At 43.1% G+C, this 19,771-nt stretch overlaps 1 protein-coding gene across 1 annotated transcript in view; it reads left to right on the forward strand.

Annotated features, from left to right (window-relative positions):
* Nucleotides 1–19,771, forward strand: part of adgb (androglobin) — a 108,753-nt gene that overhangs the window by 17,552 nt on the left and 71,430 nt on the right. Inside the window, exons 7-10 of the mRNA XM_024400322.2 lie at nucleotides 876–962; nucleotides 15,436–15,617; nucleotides 15,907–16,005; nucleotides 19,495–19,589. Of these exons, the coding sequence (XP_024256090.1) occupies nucleotides 876–962; nucleotides 15,436–15,617; nucleotides 15,907–16,005; nucleotides 19,495–19,589 (463 nt within the window). The remainder of the gene's footprint in view (nucleotides 1–875; nucleotides 963–15,435; nucleotides 15,618–15,906; nucleotides 16,006–19,494; nucleotides 19,590–19,771) is intronic.

Genomic DNA, 19,771 nt, shown 5'->3' on the forward strand with positions numbered 1-19,771 from the left:
CTGTCACTCTACAATTTGGTGGCTTGTGCGTGCATGTAATTGTCGGATTTACTGTATGTTGTAGTTTTATGTTTGTCAAAGGTTGGGCCATGAATGTTTCATCTCATCCAGGAAATCAGGTTTCTCTCTGCTTGTGAATCTTTTATAACCCCCAGTGAAAGTTCAAAGAAGATAAAGCTCTGAAAAACTTTTACCATGTGTCTGTCATAAAAAGCATAGTCTTAATCGTGAATCTTCCATATCCATTTTTGTTGGTGTGCTTTTTATAGAAATCACAGTGGAGCACAGTATGGAGCTCAGTAACAATTTTAGAATGGTTTATAGTTTTTCAGTGTCAGATAGTGAGTAAGGCCAAACAGTAAACATTGATCAACTTTCATTTTGCTATTCATTACTGTCTACTGAACAGGTTGGGCACAGTGTCCCATGAGGTGCAATTAGACACACAAACATCTGTTTCAGTTCAAAAACACTAGCAGGACACCTGTACACCCACACACACACACCCCAACAATAAGACACACACACACACACACATGGATCATATAATAGAATTCCCAGGGTTTCTCTGAAATCAACTTCTGTGTTTGTGTATTTCATAAACAATCAAGCATGAAATTACTTTTCCTCTGTAAGCCTGAGAAGCCACTGTCTGTCTCTGACTATCCCATCCAATTGCTGCTAGGTCAAATCTCCCTGCTGTGATACTGTGTGTGTGTGTGTGTGTGTGTGTGTGTGTGTGTGTGTGTGTGTGTGTGTGTGTGTGTGTGTGTTAGCCGGAACTATAGTAGTCAATTTAGCAGTGGTTTCCTAATGTGTGTTTTGTACATTGTGGTGTAATGTGTGTGTACAGTATATGTGTGTTTGTGTTGCAGTGTGGTGTCGGAACAGAGGAAGGAGCTGGGAGAGTTCACTGTCATCCATGCTCTGACCGGATGGATCCCTGAACTCATCCCTCTACAGTAGGGTCATCATCCACTTATCTCTTCTCATCTATTCTTCCTGTTCTCTTTCTGTTCATTGAAGTAGGGTTATCCTCATCTTGTAGCTTTAGTTTTTCACATCCACACTTTATTAGACCATTGATTTATACAATAGAATATTCTCTGATGTTGTTAAAAACCAAGCAGTCCATTTTGACCTATAATGCCTGGTACCTGCAGCCTAAAGTGGATGCAGTGAGGGACTGCAGTGCAGGGTCTTGCCTCCTCTTGATTAAACTGTGTACGGGGAAGCAGGAGAGTGTTGTTCTCTCCACCTCAGCAGGTTAGCTGTTGTTAGTGGACCCCCTGGGAAACCTATCAGCCAACACAGTCAGGGTGCTGAGGCACACACAGACATACAGACACCCACCAGGCGAGTGTTAGTGTGACTGTTCTACAGGGGTCGAGGGGCTGTGGGAGGTCCCATTGTAATTTTCTCCATATTAAACCTGGATGGGGCTGGGAACACACACACACACACCAGTGGTGGCCGGTACCATTTAAGATGGAGGACACATTTTGTTTTTTCAATTACAGCATATTGGATGACTGTTATTCATATTCAATTCCCCCAGCTCAATGTAACATTGATAGGTTTAGGCTACGACATGATACTCTAATTTCCCCTATACCCATAATGAGGTTGTTACAACCTAGCCTACAAATTACAGTTTATAATGTAGGTGCACAGGTCAAGAGACAAATTGGAGTAATCAAGGTAACAGACTGCGACACATTCAATACCGCCTTGCACTCTTGCCTGCATCTAGCTGATCTTGGGTGTAATCATTAGTCAACAGTTCCAAAACGTTGTGTTTTGTGACTTTAACGAGTTTCTCTTGGACAAATTCAGGTAGGTCCATCCCTGTTTCATTCCGTTTGCTTCAGTTTAAAAAAGTTTTGCAACAGAATCGGCGGAATGAATACACCCCTGATCACCTGCACACACAGTTCACTTACATAACAACCATGTACAGAATCATCACTTTGCTCGTTGTATAATTCCATTTTCCATCCAAGCGCTCTCCTCTCACCTTTTTCCTTCGCTTGTGGACTTCAGTACACAACACAACAGCTGTCTGTGACCAGGTTTAAAAACCTCTCCAAGCTAAAGCTAAATACAATTAACACATTTTTTGTCACCATATTAGCTAACGTGTTAGTAAACCCACAATCCAATCCATGTGTACAATCACACAGTATAGTGTACGGTCGTGGCCAAAAGTTATGAGAATGACAGAAGTATTAATTCTGCTGCCTCAGTTTGTATGATGGCAATTTGCATATACTCAAGTGTTATGATGAGTGATCAGATGAATTGCAATTAATTTCAAAGTCTCTCTTTGCCATGCAAATGTACTGTATCCCCCAAAAACATTTCCACTGCATTTCAGCCCTGCCACAATGACAAGCTGACATCATGTCAGTGATTCTCTCATGAACAAAGGTGTGAGTGTTGACGAGGACAAGGCTGGAGATCACTCTGTCATGCTGGTTGAGTTCAAATTACAGGGTGGTGCTTGGAATCATTGTTCTTCCTCTGTCAACCATGGTTACCTGGAAGGAAACACGTGCCGTCATCATTGCTTTGCACAAAAAAGGCTTCACAGGCAAGGATATTGCTGCCAGTAAGATTGCACCTAAGTCAACCATTTATCGGATGATCAAGAATTTCAAGAAAAGAGGTTCAATTGTTGTGAAGAAGGCTTCAGGGCGCCCAAGAAAGTCCAGCAAGCGCCAGGACCGTCTCCTAAAGTTGATTCAGATGCGAGATCGGGGCACCACCAGTACTGAGCTTACTTAGGAATGGCAACAGGCAGGTGTGAGTGCATCTGCACACACAGTGAGGCGAGGACTTTTGGAGGATGGCCTGGTGTCAAGAAGGGCAGCAAAAAAGCCACTTCTCTCCAGGAAAAACATCAGGGACAGACTGATATTCTGCAAAAGGTACAGGGATTGGACTGCTGAGGACTGGGGTAAAGTCATTTTCTCTGATGAATCCCCTTTCCGATTGTTTGGGGCATCCAGAAAAAGCTTGTCCGGAGAAGACAAGGTGAGCGCTACCATCAGTCCTGTGTCATGCCGACAGTAAAGCATCCTGAGACCATTCATGTGTGGGGTTGCTTCTCAGTCAAGGGAGTGGGCTCACTCACAATTTTTCCTAAGAACACAGCGATGAATAAAAAATGGTACCAACACATCCTCGGAGAGCAACTTCTCCCAACCATCCAGGAACAGTTTGGTGATGAACAATGCCTTTTCCAGCATGATGGAGCACCTTGCCATAAGGCAAAAGTGATAACTAAGTGGCTCGGGAAACAAAACATCGATATTTTGGGTCCATGGCCAGGAATCTCCCCAGACCTTAATCCTATTGAGAACTTGTGGTCAATCCTCAAGAGGTGGGTGGACAAACAAAACCCCACAAATTCTGACAAACTCCAAGCAGGATTATGCAAGAATGGGCTGCCATCAGTCAGGATGTGGCCCAGAAGTTAATTGACAGCATGCCAGTGCGGATTGCAGAGGTCTTGAAAAAGAAGGGTCAACACTGCAAATATTGACTCTTTGCATCAACTTCATGTAATTGTCAATAAGACTTTGACACTTGTGAAATGCTTGTAATCATACTTCAGTATTCCATAGTAACATCTGACAAAAATATCTAAAGACACTGAAACAGCAAACTTTGTGAAAATGAATATGTGTGTCATTCTCAACTTTTGACCACGACTGAACAGCTAGCAGTTACACCGGCGGGCCCGGTGACAACACATTAATGAATCTGAAAGCTTATCTTGACATGGAAGAGATGCAGTGTTGGATAGCCTCAACCTGCTAGTTATGATGAATAGCATTCCTCTCTGTTTGAGTCAGGTTGCTGAGTAGGCTAAATTACCTGCATTAGCTAAGTAATTGAAAGGTAAACTGAGAAGAAAAATAAATAAATGAAAGCTAGCACTCTCTCTTTCTTTCTCTCTGCTGCTTCTCCATAATTTTTGAAGAAATTAATTTGTTCAAAACTGTTCAACTATTGTGTCTCTCTCTTTGAGTCAACTTCTTAGCACACTTTATTCACTGCAGTGGTAGCTAGTTGTAGCTTATATTTTCAGTGCTTGATTCATTCTCTGATACTTTGATTTGATGGACAAAATGTTAGTTCATACTGCAAGAGCTCTGATAAGTTGGAGGATGTCCTCTGGAGGTTGACATAATTATTGTTTATGTCGGTGGAAGGAGGTGAGAACCATCAGCCTCCTAGGTTTTGTATTGAATTAAAACTATTTTTTATTTATGAACCCCTTTTTACATCAGCAGATGTCACAAAGTGCTATACAGAAACCCAGCCTAAAACCCCAAACAGCAAGAAATGTAGATGAAGAAGCACGGTAGCTAGGAAAAACTCCTTAGAAAGGTAGGAACCTAGGAAGAATCCAGGCTTTGAGGGGTGGCCAGTCCTCTTCTGACTGTGCCGGATGGAGATTATAAGAGTACATGGCCATTAAGGCCAGATTGTTCTTTAAGACGTTCATAGATAACCAGCAGGGTTTAATAATAATCACAGTGGTTGTATGGGGTGCAACAGATTAGTACCTCAGGAGTAAAAGTCAGTTGGCTTTTCATAACCAAGCATTCAGAGGTCGAGACAGCATGTGCGGTAGAAAGAGAGTCGAAAACAGCAGGTCTGGGACAAGGTAACACGTCCGGTGAACAGGTCAGGGTTCCATAGCTATAGGCAGAACCGTTGAAACTGGAGCAACAAACGACCAGGTGGACTGGGGAAAGCCAGGAATCATCAGGCCAGGTAGTCCTGAGGCATGGTCCTAGGGCTCATGTCCTCTGGGAGGAGGGAGAGAGAGAGAATTAGAGGGAGCGTACTTAAATGTACACAGGACACCAGATAAGACCAGAGAATTACACCAGATATAACAGACTGACCCTACCCCCCCGGCACAAAAACTATTGCATCATAGATACTGGAGCCTGAGACGGGGGGGTCGGGGGACACTGTGGCCTCGTCCGACAATACCCCGGGACAGTGCCAACCAGGCAGGATATAACCCCACCCACTTTGCCAAAGCACAGCCCCCATACCACTAGAGGGATATTAACATACCACCAACTTACTACCCTGAGACAAGGCTGAGTGTAGCCCACAAAGGTCTCCTCTACTGCATGAGGGGGCGCAAAACCGGACAGGAAGATCATGTCAGTGACTCAACCCATTAAAGTGACAGCATGGAAGAGCAGTAGTAAGCCAGTGACTCAGCCCCTGCAATAGAATCAGAGGCAGATAATCTCAGTGGAGAGAGGGGAGCCCATCAGACAGCATCGGCGGTTCATCCCTTCCAGTGCATTACCGTTCACCTTGGCACCCCAGGTTCAGACCGCACTCAATCATATTACCTACTGAAGAGATAAGTCTTCAGTAAAGACTTAAAGGTTGAGACCGAGTCTACATAACTCACATGGATAGGAAGACCATTCCATAAAAATGTAGCTCAATAGGAGAAACCACTGCTTCCAGCTGTTTGCTTAGAATTTCTAATGACGACAAGTAGGCCAGTGTCTTGTGACTGTAGCTTATGTGTAGGTATGGACTGCAGGACCAAATTGTAGAGATAGGTAGGAGCAAGCCCATGTAATGCTTTGTAGGACAGCAGTAAAACCTTGAAATCAGCCCTAGCCTTAAAACCTCTTGAAACTAAGGGGCACTATTTTTAATTTTGGAAAAATAACGTTCCCAAAGTAAACCGCATATTTCTCAGGACCTGATGCTAGAATATGCATATAATTGACAGTGTAGGATAGAAAACAAAGTTTGCAAAACTGTAAAAAACATTGTCTGTGAGTATAACAGAACTGATTTTGAAGGCGAAATCCTGAGAAAAATCCAATCGGGAAGTGACTCTTATTTTGAAACTCCTGTCTTTCTATGCATCCCTATTGCCCATTGAAAGGAATATAAACCAGATTCCTTTTTCTGTGGCTTCCCTAAGGTGTCTACAGCCTTTAGATGTAGTTTCAGGCCTTTATTTTGAAGAATGAGCGTAAATGACTACATTGCGTCAGTGGCTAGCTGAGGGCTCTGAGTGATTCTTGCGTAAAAGACAGAGGTAGTCATTTTTCCTCTCGCTCCTACTGAAAAGCCAATTGTCCCGGTTGATATATTATCTAATAGATATTTGAAAAACACCTTGAGGATTGATTATAAAAAACGTTTGCCATGTTTCTGTCGATTATTATGGACATCATTTGGATTTTTTTTCAGCGTTGTCGTGACTGATTTCTCAACACAACGTGACCAACAAAAGGAGGTATTTTGGGTATAAAAATAACCTTTATGGAACAAAAGGAACATTTGCTGTCTAACTGGGAGTCTCGTCAGTGAAAACATCCGAAGATCATCAAAGGTAAACGGTTAATTTGATTGCTTTTCTGATTTTTGTGACCAAGCTTCCTGCTGCTAGCTGGACATAATGCTATGCTAGGCTAGCGATAAACTTACACAAACGCTTGTCTTGCTTTGGCTGTAAAGCATCATTTCAAAATCTGAGATGACAGGGTGATTAACAAAAGGCTAAGCTGTGTTTCACTATATTTCACTTGTGATTTCATGAATATAAATATTTTCTAGGGATATTTTTTGACCGTTGCGCTATGCTAATTAGTGTATTTGATGACAATTCTCGCGGATCCGGGATGGGTAGTTCCGAGTTAAAAGAAGGCTAGCACTTGAGTAATATGATCAGAAAATAAAATTGATGACCTACTATGAAGATTATCCTACCAACAGGAAATTAAAAACTGTAACATCTTCTGTTTCACCGAGACGTGGCTGAACAAAGATCGGACAATATCGAGCTGGCGGTATTTTCCATGCACAGGCAGAACAGAGATGCTACCTCTGGTAAGAAGAGTGGTGGGGATGTGTGTCTTTTTGTCAATAACAGCTGGTGCGCAATGTCTAATATAAAAGTAGTCTCGAGGTATTGCTCGCCTGAGGTGTAGAGTACCTTATGAAAAGCTGTAGACCACACTATCTACAAAGAGAGTTCTCATCTGTATTATTCGTAGCCGTCTATTTACCACCACAAAGCGAAGCTGGCACTAGGACTGCTCTCAACCAACTCTATAAGGCCTTAAGCAAAGATGCCCACCCAGAAGCGGCGCTCCTGGTGGCTGGGGATTTTAATGCAGGCAAACTTGAATCAATTTTACCATATTTTTACCAGCATGTCACATGTGCAACCTTGGAAAAAAAAATCCTACACCACCTTTACTCCACACACAGAGATGCATACAAAGCTCTCCCCCGCCCTCCATTTGTCAAATCTGACTATAGATCTGTCCTCCTGATTCCTGCTTACAAGCAAAAACTAAAGCAGGAAGTACCAGTGACTCACTCAATACAGAAGTGGTCCGATGACGCGGATGCGACACTACAGGACTGTTTTGCTAGCACAGACTGGAATATGTTCTGAGATTCATCCAATGACATTGAGGAATACACCACCTCAGTCATCGGCTTCATCAATAAGTGTAATGATGACGTCGTCCCCACAGTGACTGTACGTACATATCCCAACCAGAAGCCATGGATTACAGGCAACATCCACATCGAGCTAAAGGCTAGAGCTGCCGCTTTCAAGGAGCGGGAGACTAATCCGGATGCTTATAAGAAATCCCGCTATGCCCTCAGACGAACCATCAAACAAGCAAAGAGTCAATACAGGATTAAGATTGAATCTTACTACACTGGCTCTGATGCTCTTAGGATGTGGCAAGGCTTGAAAACTATTCCGGACTACAAAGGGAAACCCAGACACGAGCTGCCCAGTGAAGCGAGCCTACCAGACGAGCTAAATGCCTTTTATGCTCGCTTCGAGGTAACACTGAAGCATGCACGAGACAACCAACTGTTCTGGATGACTGTGTGATAACGCTCTCGGTAGCTGATATGAACAAAACCTTTAAACAGGTCAACATTCACAAAGCTGCTGGGCCAGAAGGATTACCAGGACATGTACTCAAAGCATGCGCGGACCAACTGTCAAGTGTCTGAAATTAAATTTTCAACCTCCCTGACCGAGTCTGTAATACCTACATGTTTCAAGCAGACCACCATAGTCCCTGTGCCCAAGGAAGCGAAGGTAGCCTGCCTAAATGATTACCACCCCATGGCACTCATGTCAGTAGCCAAGAAGTGCTTTGACAGGCTGGTCATGGCTCACATCAACAGTATCCTTCCCAGACACACTAGACCCACTCCAATTCGCATACCTCCCCAACAGATCCACAGATGACGCAATCTCAATCGCGCTCCACACTGCCCTTTCTCACCTAGACAAATGGAACACCTACGTATGTGAGAATGCTGTTCATTGACTACAGCTCAGCGTTCAACACCATAGTGCCCATGAAGCTCATCACTAAGCAAAGGACTCTGGGACTAAACACCTCCCTCTGCAACTGGATCCTAGACTTCCTGACGGGGCGCCCCCAGGTGGTAAGAGTAGGCAACAACACATCTGCCACGCTGATCTTTAACACTGGGGCCCCTCAGGGGTGTGTGCTTAGTCATCTCCTGTATTCCTTGTTCACCCACAACTGCGTGGTCAAACACAACTCCAACACCATTAAGTTTGCTGACAACACAACAGTGTTCATCGACAACGATGAGGCGGCCTATAGGGAGGAGGTCAGAGAACTGGCAGTGTGGTGCCAGGACAACAACCTCTCCCTCAATGTGAGCAAGACAAAGGAGCTGATCGTGGACTACAAGAAAGGGTGGGCCGAACAGGAAAGCCCAACAACTTTTTCAACATTTTTTAGTAGAATGGGATATTCGATATACAGTACCGGTTAACAGTTTGGACACACCTACTCATTCGTGTTTTTCTATTACTGTTTTCTACATTGTAGAATAATAGTGAAGACATCAAAACTATGAAATAACATATGGAATAGTAATCAAATAAGTTTTAAACAAATCAAAATATATTTGAAATTCTTCATAGTAGCCACCCTTTGCCTTGATGGCAGCTTTGCACACTCTTCGCTTTTTCTCAAACAACTTAATGAGGTAGTCACCTGGAATGCATTTCAATTAACAGGTGTGTGGAATTTCTTTCCTTAATGCGTTTGAGCCAGTTGTGTTGTGACAAGGTGGTGGTGGGATACAGAAGATAGCCCTATTTGGTAAAATACCAAGTCCATATTATGGCAAGAGCAGCTCAAATCCGCAAAGAGAAATGACAGTCCATCATTACTTTAAGACATGAAGGTCAGTCAATGTGGATAATTTCATGAACTTTGAAGTTTCTTCAAGTGCCTTTGCAAAAACCATCAAGCGCTATGATGAAACTGGCTGACGGTCTCATGAGGACGTCACAGGAAAGGAAAAGTTACCTCTGCTGCAGAGGACAAGATCATTAGAGTTACCAGCCTCAGAAATTGAAGCCCAAATAAATGCTTCACAGAATTCAAGTAACACACACATCTCAACATCAACTGTTCAGAGAAGAATGTGTGAATTAGGCCTTCATGGGCGAGTTGCTGCAAAGAAACCACCTCTAAAGGACACCAATAAGAAGAGAAGACTCGCTTGAGTCAAGAAACGAGCAATGGACATTAGACCGGTGTAAATCTGTCCTTTGGTCTGATAAGTCCAAATGTAAGATTTTTGGTTCCAACCGCCATGTCTTTGTGAGATGCAGAGTAGGTGAAAGGATGATCTCCACGTGTGGTGCCCACTGTGAAGCATGGAGGTGTGATGTTGCTGGGGTGCTTTGCTGGTGACACTTTATGTGATTTATTTCAAATTCAAGGCACATTTAACCAGCATGGCTACCACAGCATTCTGCAGCGATATGCCATCCCATCTGGTTTTTCTACAATACAATGACCGAACACACCTCCAGGCTGTGCAAGGGCTGTTTGACCAAGTAGAAGAATGATTGAGTGCTGAATCAGATGACCAGGCCTCCACAATCACCCGACCTCAACCCAATTGAGATGGTTTGGGATGAGTTGGACCGCAGAGTGAAGGAAACGCAGCCAACAAGTGCTCAGCATATGTGGGAACTCCATCAAAGACTGTTGGAAAAGCATTCCAGGTTGAGAGAATGCCAAGAGTGCAAAGTTGTCATCAAGGCTACTTTGAAGAATATAAAATACAATATATTTTGATTTGTTTAATACCTTTTTGGTTACTACATGATTCAATATTTGTTTTTTCATAGTTTTGATGTCTTCACTATTATTCTGCAATGTAGAAAAGTGTGCAATTAATGAAAAACCCTTGAATGAGTAGGTGTGTCCAAACTTTTGACTGGTACTGTAGGCCGATAGTTTATTAAAAACATTTTCAGGGTCAAGGTTTGGCTTTTTCGATCGGCTTTATTATTGCCACTTTTAGTGAGTTGTATACATATCCAGAGGATAGGGAGCCATTTGTTATTCTCAACATTGGTGGGCCAAGCACCAGAAGTCGCTTTTTCAGTAGTTGGAATAGGGTCCAGTATGCAGCTTGAAGGTATAGAGGCCAAGATTATTTTCATGAATGTGTCTAAAACTTTCAGTGTCTCCATTTATCCTAGAGATTTGGAGAAATATGCAGATTCAAAGAGGGGTCTGTATTTTGCTTTCTGGTGATCATGATCTTTTCGTCGAAGAAGTTCATGAATTCATCACTGCTGAAGTGAAAGCCATCCTCTCTTGGGGAATGCTGCTTTTTAGTTAGCTTTGCGGCAGTATCAAGAATACATTAGGATTGTTCTCATTCCCCTCAATTAGGTTGGAAAAATAGGATGATCGAACAGCAGTGAGGGCTCTTCGATATTGCACTGTCTTTCCAAGCTAGTCAGAAGGGTAAGTTTGGTGAAGCGCCATTCCGTTCCAGTTTTCTGAAATCTTGCTGAATACCAGGGAGCTAATTTCTTGTGACAAATGTTTTTGTTTTTTAAGGGGTGTGACTGCATCTAGGGTATTACGCAAGGTTACATTTAAATCCTCAGTTAGATGGTTAACAGATTTTTGTACTCTGACGTCCTTGGGTAGGTGGTGGGAGTCTGGAAGGGCATCTAGGAATCTTTTGGGTTGTCCAAGAATTTATAGACGGCTTTTGATGATCGTTGGTTGGGGTCTGAGCAGAATATTATTTGGTGGTCCGAGGAAAAACGTTTAGATCCATAATATGTATTCCACTGGACAAAACTAGATCCAGGGTATGACTGTGGCAATGAGTAGGTCCGAAGACGTGTTGGACTATAAGGTCCGATTGGAATTCAGGGAACTCAGTGAGGAACACATTATGGCCCAGGAGGCCTGTAAACAGTAGGTATAAAAAGTGATTCAGTAGGCTGCATCGATTTCATGACGATAAGCTCAAAAGACAAAAATGATTTTTTTATTTTGGGGTAAATGTAAATTTGCTGTCATAAATGTTAGCAACACCTCCGGCTCTTCCGGGATGCGCAGGAATATAATCTAGTGTAACCAGGAGGAGAAGCCTCATTTCACACAGTAAATTCATCAGGTTTGAGCCAGTCAGGCCAATCACATCAAGTTTCTGATCATTAATTTGTTTCTTGACTATGACTGCCTTGGTAGTGAGGGATCTAACATTAAGTAGCCCTTTTTTCAGATGTGAGATATCACAATCTTTTTCAATAATGACAGGAATGGAGGATGTTTTTATTCCAGTGAGATTGCTAAAGCGAACACTGCCATGTTTAGTTTTGCCCAACCTAGATCAAGGCACAGACACGGTCTCAATGGGGATAACTGAGCTGACTACTCTGCTAGTGGCAGACTCCACTAAGCTGGCAGGCTGGCTAACAGCCTGCTGCCTGGCCTGCACCCTATCTCATTGTGGAGTTAGAGGAGTTAGAGCCCTGTCTATGTTGAGAGATAAGATGAGAGCACCCCGCCGGCTAGGATGGTGTCCGTCACTCCTCAACAGGCCAGGTTTGGTCCTGTGGGTGATTCCCAGAAAGGGGGCCAATTATCTACAAAATATATATTTTGGGAGGGGCAGAAAACTGTTTCAACCAGCGATTGAGTTGAGACTCTGCTGTAGAGCTCATCATTCACCCTAACTGGGATGGGGCCAGAGACAATTACTCAATGGCGAAACAGCATTGAAGTCAATGTACCCAGAGGTGGGTGGAAAATAGCTGTCCTCTGGCTACACCATGGTGCTACCCTAGAGGGTGTTTTTGAGACATTCATTGAAAAGTCTGTTTTAATCAAATCAAGTTTATTTGTCACGTGCTCCGAATACAACAGGTCAACCTTATAGTGAAATGCTTAATTACAGGCTCTAACCAACAGTGCAAAAAAGGTATTCGGTGAACAATAGGTAAGTTAAAAAAAAAAAAAACAACAGTGGAAAAAAAAACAGTGGTGAGGCTATATACAGTAGCAAGGCTATATATAGGCACCGGTTAGTCGGGCGTATTGAGTTAGTATGTAGATATGGTTAAAGTGACTATGCATATATGATGAACAGAGAGTAGCAGTAGCGTAAAAGAGGGGGGTGGTGGGTGGCGGGACACAATGCAGATAGCCCGGTTAGCCAATGTGCGGGGGCACTGGTTGGTCGGGCCAATTGAGGTAGTAGTATGTACCTGAATGTATAGTTAAAGTGACTATGCATATAAGATAAACAAAGAGTAGCAGCAGTGTAAAGGGGGTTGAGGGGGGGGGCACACAATGCATATGGTCCGGGTAGTCATTTGATTACCTGTTCAGGAGTCTTATGGTTTGGGGGTAAAAACTGTTGAGAAGCCTTTTTGTCCTAGACTTGGCACTCCAGTTCCACTTGCCATGCGGTAGTGGAGAGAACAGTCTATGACTGGGGTGGCTGGGGTCCTTGACAATTTTTAGAGCCTTCCTCTGACACCGCCTGGTGTAGAGGTCCTGGATGGCAGGCAGCTTAGTCCATACTCACTACCCTCTGTACGCACTACCCTCTGTAGTGCATTGTGGTGGGAGGCCGAGCAATTGCCGTATCAGGCAGTGATGCAACCAGTCAGAATGCTCTTGATGTTGCAGCTGTAAAACCTTTTGAGGTTCTCAGGACCCATGCCAAATCTTTTTAGTTTCCTGAGGGGGAATAGGCTTTGTCGTGCCCTCTTCACGACTGTCTTTGTGTGTTTGGACCATTCTAGTTTGTTGTTGATGTGGACACCAAGGTACTTGAAGCTCTCAACCTGCTTCACTACAGCCCCGTCGATGAGAATGGGGGCCTGCTCGGTCCTCCTTTTTCTGTAGTCCACAATCAACTCCTTAGTCTTGCCTTTGTCTTCTTGGGCACAGGGACTATGGTGAGCTGCTTGAAACGTGTTGGTATTACAGACTCAATCAGGGACATGTTGAAAATGTCAGTGAAGACACCTGCCAGTTGGTCAGCACATACCCGGAGCACACGTCCAGGTAATCCGTCTGGCTCCGCAGCCTTGTGTATGTTGACCTATTTAAAGGTCTTACTCAAGTTGGCTGTGGAGAGCGTGATCACACAGTCGTCCGGAACAGCTGATGCTCTCATGCATGCCTCAGTGTTTCTTGCCTTGAAGCGAGCATGGAAGGGATTTAGCTTGTGTGGTAGGCTCGTGTCACTGGGCAGCTCGCGGCTGTGCTTCCCTTTTGTAGTTTGTAATAGTTTGCAAGCCCTGCCACATAAGACGAGCGTCGGAGCTGGTCTAGTACGATTCAATCTTAGCCCTGTATTGACGCTTTGTCTGTTTGATGGTTCGTCGGAGGGCATAGCAGGATTTCTTATAAGTTTCCGGGTTAGAGTCCCACACCTTGAAATCTGCAGCTCTACCCTTTAGCTCAGTGCGATTGTTGCCTGTAATCCATGGCTTCTGGTTGGGGTATGTACGTGCGGTCACTGTGTGGACGACGTCCTCGGTGCACTTATTGATAAAGCCAGAGACTGATGTGGTGTACTCCTCAATGCCATCGGAAGAATCCCGGAACATGTCACAGTCTGTGATAGCAAAACAGTCCTGTAGTTTAGCATCTGCTTCACCTGACCAGTTTTTTATAGACCAAGTCACTGGTGCTTCCTGCTTTCATTTTGCTTGTAAGCAGGAATCAGGAGGATAGAATTATGGTCGGATTTACCAAATGGAGGGTGAGGGAGAGCTTTGTACACAAAAGGTGATCCAGAATTATTTCCCCTCTGGTTGCACATTTAACATCTTGATAGAAATTAGGTAGAACTGATTTAAGTTTCCCTGCATTAAAGTCTCCGGCCACTAGGAGCTCTGCCTCTGGGTGAGCGGTGTCCTGTTTGCTGATTTCCTTATACAGCTGACTGATTGTGGTCTTTTGCACAGACCCCCCCCCCCCATCTTGTCGGTGCAGCACATATCCTGCTAGCTGAATATCCATGTCATCATTCAGCCACGATTCGATGAAACATAAGATATTACAGTTTTTGATGTCCCATTGGTAGGATGTTTGTGATCGTACCTCGTCTAATTTATTGTCCAATGATTGCACGTTGGCGAGTAATATTGATCCTGCGGATCCTTACGTAATATTGATCCTGCAAATCCTTGCGAGGCACCCCACTCTGTGTCCTCTGTTCCTCTTGCAATAACTGGGATGTTGGCCTTGTCGGGTGTTTGGAGTATGTCCTGTTGAAGACAAAATCTTTGTCTGATCTGAGGTGAGTGATCGCTGTCCTGATATCAAATCAAATATCCAGAAGGTCTTTTTTGCCGTAAGATAATCAGTTATTTGGTTTAATAAAAAATGTGCTATTTGTATTTTTCTGAAATTCACTGAGTCGGATGGTCCACCCCCTCCTCCTTTAAGGAGCCTCCACTGACACACACACACACACTGCCAGCAGCTAACATGACTATTTAAACTCCAGCCACAACTTCACAGGCACTCCAGAGCAGGCAGCTGTCAATGAGTCATCGTAAGAATAAGCATAATGACAACCCTCTACAAACATTTCGCTACACCCGCAATAACATCTGCTAAACGTGTGTGTGTGTGTGTGTGTCAAATAAAATTTGATTTGATCGTTCAGTTATCCTAATTTAAAAAGGCTTGTTTTGGAATCACTGGCAGGAAATCTTTCAATAAAGCCTGAAATGAATGGATATGGAACATGCCCGGAGCTAAATGAACGCCACTCATAACAACACTCATCTGTTTTGACATATATTATGTATCATGGTGGCCAATCGACAGGACTGAAATCAGATACCAGACACAAATAACATTTTAAATAGTTAAGTGCTTTATTTAGAGCACCAACCTTCTAGTTTTATTTTTTTGCCCAGCACTAACACATCTCATTCTATTAATCTAACACTTGGTTAGTTGTTAGTAAGTTATGTAACCATTACATATCCAGTCATGTGGGATCATTGATAAACAACTGGGTAGATAGTTTTACAGTGTGATGTGTCCAATCTCTCAGGTTCCGGTACCTGGGCAAGGTTTGGGACTTCCTGAAGGACACCGTTCCCAAATTCCAGTATGTGGAGGAGAGCTCGGAGGAGAAGCCCCTGACCACGGAAACCTCCGGAGTGAGGGAGTCCAGACTCAACGAGTGCAAGTGCGAGTCTCCCACAGCAACCAGAACCCCGGAGAAAAGCAAAGGTGCTGCTCTGTCTGTCTCTCTCTCCCTCTGTCTGTCTGTCTGTCCCACTAAACCTGACACGGGTAGCAATTTACACACGCACTGATTAAACTGCTTTAATTAAGAGTCAATTAAATCATTGATTAGATTAGGATCACGTGTGTGTGGGATGTTTTATCTAATCGAGTGTTTGAGTTAATCAACGGATTGACTGAACTGTCTGTGGGAGAAAGTATACCACTGCCTTTTCCGTCTTCTTACTCACTCCTGTATTTATGTTTTCCTACTGACTTGTTATGTTGCTGTCAGATTCAGCCAAGAAGAAAGGGAAAGATGTGGATAAAGACAAAAAGTCATCTCAGCCCACTGCTGTCCAGCCCAACACTACCAATCAGCCCACTACAGACAGTAAGTTACACACAGATCACATTTTTTTTCAATATTTTTTTTCTTCTGCTTATCACATTCTTCTTTCGATGCCAAACCCACCACTGGTGTGCATGGCCAAAGAGCTCTATTTTTATGTCATCCAACAAATGTAAACACCTGAAGTATGATTAACGGCATTTGCACTTGGATTTGAACTGGTGCTGTGGTCAGATGACATGAAAATAGAAACAGTGGTGAGTTTGGCGTCGAAGGAAGGATAGGAAACAGTAAAGAACTCCATACCTACTTTAAAATATGATGGTGAATATTTGATGTTTTGGGTCTATCTTGTTTCCACTGTTCCTGGGACCCTTGTTAAGGTCATCGGCATTATGAACTTTACCCAGACATTTTAGCCAAAAGCCTGTTTTGCCAACGTGGCCGCAACTGGTTATTCCAGCAAGACAATAGACAAGGACAGTAGACACACATTTAAAATAAAATGATATACAAAAAATGTGTGTTAGTGTACTTGTTTGTGTACCCTCACAGTTGTTGGGTTGTTGTTGAATCTGTTTTTTAAAGGTCATTTTGTTGTTTGCTTGAGTAATTGGAGATGGGATTTCCATGTGATCATGGCTCTGTATAGAATTGTGCGTTGCTGTAAATTTGTTTTGGACTTGGGGACAGTAAAGAGACTCCTGGTATGTCTTGTGGGGTATGTATGGGTGTCTGAGCTGAATGCTATTTGATTATGCAGACAATCTGGAATTTTCTTAACAGCACTGCTGTACTGAGGGATTTTGTTTAAACTGTTCTTTCTGCACGGGTTCTCTTTAGCTCATGCCCCCTCCCTCTTTCTCTGTCTGTCTTGGGGTGCGTTTGTAAATTGCCTCCAGTCTGTCAGAGTGCGCCCTGGGCCTTTCATAAATGTTGTTGTCCGTTCGTAAATTCTGATTGTTTCGCTCTCGTAGCGTGGCTGAGGAGTAGGGTTGATCCGAGCGTTCTGACCTCACAAGCATTTCGCTACACCCGCAATAACACCTGCTAAACACGTGTATGTGTCCAAAAAAATTGTATTTGTCAATGGCAGTCAAGCGCCAAACTAACTGGCTAAAGTTGGCTAGCTTGCTAGCTACTTCCAGACACAAATGAGAGAACACCCCACTCGGACCAATTTACTCGCCCTAGCAGAGCTAGTTAGGCTGTTTTCATATTAGCTAGTGTTAGTGACTAACTTTTTTGCCAACCTTTACTGTCACCTGTAATTTCTAATGGTTGTTGCGCATTCGTAAATTCATCAGCTATTCTGCGTTGTGGCACACTCAAACAAGTGCTCTGTAGATAGCCAAAATGAATATATAAATGCACCCTTATTTTCCCATCCATTCTCGCTAGAGTTCGACTGATTATGATTTTTCAACGCCGATACCAATTATTGGAGGACCAAAAAAGCCGATACCGATTAATCGGACGATTTGTATTTATTTATTTGTAATAATGACAATTACAACAATACTGAATGAAAACGTATTTTAACTTAATATAATACATTAACAAAATCAATTTAGCCTCAAGTAAATAATGAAACATGTTCAATTTGGTTTTAAATAATGCAAAAACAAAGTGTTGGAGAAGAAAGTAAAAGTGCAATATGTGCTATGTAATAAAGCTAACGTTTAAGTTCCTTGCTCAGAACATGGTTCCTTTTAACATGAGTCTTCGATATTCCCAGGTAAGAAGTTTTAGGTTGTAGTTATTATAGGAATTATAGGACTTTTTCCCTCTATACCATTTGTATTTCATTAACCTTTGACTATTGGATGTTCTTATAGGCACTTTAGTATTGCCAGTGTAACAGTATAGCTTCCGTCCCTCTCCTCGCTCCTCCCTGGACTCGAACCAGGAACACAACGACAACAGCCACCCTCGAAGCAGCGTTACTCATGCAGAGCAAGGGAAACAACCACTGCAAGGCTCAGAGCGAGTGACGTTTGAAACGCTATTAGCGCGCGCTAACTAGCTAGCCATTTCACTTCGGTTACACCAGCCTCATCTCGGGAGTTGATAGGCTTGAAGTCATAAACAGCGCAATGCTTGACGCACAACGTGCGTTTTGCCAGCAGCTCTTCGAAAGTGCTGTTTGAATGAATGTTTACGCGCCTGCTTCTTCTGCCTACCACCACTCAGTCAGATACTTAGATACTTGTATGCTTGTATGCTCAGTCAGATTATATGCAAAGCAGGACACGCTAGATAATATCTAGTAATATCATCAACCATGTGTAGTTAACTAGTGATTATGATTGATAGTTTTTTACAAGATAAATTTCGCATAACATTCGCGTAACAGGCAGTCTCCTTGTGGAGTGCAACGAGAGAGAGAGGCCGGTTGTTATTGCGTTGGACTAGTTAACTGTAAGGTTGCAAGAATGAATCCCCGAGCTGACAAGGTGAAAATCTGTCGTTCTGCCACTGAACGAGGCAGTTAACCCACCGTCATTGAAAATAAGAATGTGTCCTTAACTGACTTGCCTAGTTAAATAAAGGTATACAAATAAATAAATAAAATAAAATAAAAATTGGCAAATCGGCGCCCAAAAATACAGATTTCCGATTGTTATGAAAACTTGAAATCGACCCTAATTAATCGGCCATTCCGATTATTCGGTCGACCTCTAATTCTCGTGCACGCATACACACACTTTTTCAAACTCCCTCTTTAAAAAATGTATCTCTCTCCCATTCCCTCTCTCTCTCAATGATAATTAACATGTGGGAGATTAACATGCAGTGATTTGGCACCAATCCCTAAATCTTTTGTGCCTGAAGTACACACACCATAGGTGTGTAAGATAAGTTTGCCTTGCATTTTCATTTAGATTTGGTTGTATTATTAACCTGGCATAGATTCAGCACAACTAATTCCTTCTCCATGAATGCAGCTTCTATATCATTCCCTCACAGATCCAGTAATTACTCAAATAGATTTTCCATGTCTCCATGTCTCCTCATCATGTGATGCATAGTGAGATTGTCAGTGGAAGGGTCAAAAATTGTGCCTCAGATAGCAAAGCATCTCCTTTCTCTGCACCACACAATGACTTCTGTCTCCAAGACCTCCGATGGGGGTTAACGCCCCATAATCTCTGTGAAAGTGACTTTGAATTCAAGAATCTCTGTCAAGATTCTCAGTATCTTTTTACTTATTTAAACTTTAAAAAAAACAAACATTTTCTTCTCTGTGACACCTCATTATAGGAGCCATGTCCTCAGCTGACCCATGAAATGTGAAATGTCATGAAGCTAATTGTACATGCCATTTCACAATTTCTCTCTCTCTCTCTCTACACAGTATATCTCTCTTTCTCTCTCTCGCAAGCTCCCTCTCACACTCTCTGTCTCTCACTCCCACTTTCCCCCCTCCCATTGTTGGTGTCATGCCCCTCTATTGGACCTGTTAATGAAAAGCATGGCCCCTGAGCACTGTGTGTGTGTGTGTGTGTGTGTGTGTCCTGCCCTGGTCAGGTATTTCACCCCCTCCTGCTCCAGAGATGGTGGTGTGTGCCAGCTACCAGCCACTACACCTCCTGGAGAAGAAGACCTCTGTACTGGGACAGATGGTACGGTCCAACATTCTTCATAGAAATACCATAAGCACTACCAACTATCCAGCTGTGGTGATAAGTACATTTCTCGTTGTAAATTAGCCTAGGTCAGTTTAAATATTCTACACTTTAAAGCAAATCCAGGCACTGACTACATCTGAAATAAGCTTAACGCTTATTTACAAAATGTGCACTGA

The sequence above is a fragment of the Oncorhynchus tshawytscha genome, linkage group LG05 (genome assembly GCF_018296145.1).
Source record: "Oncorhynchus tshawytscha isolate Ot180627B linkage group LG05, Otsh_v2.0, whole genome shotgun sequence".
NCBI lineage: Eukaryota > Metazoa > Chordata > Actinopteri > Salmoniformes > Salmonidae > Oncorhynchus > Oncorhynchus tshawytscha.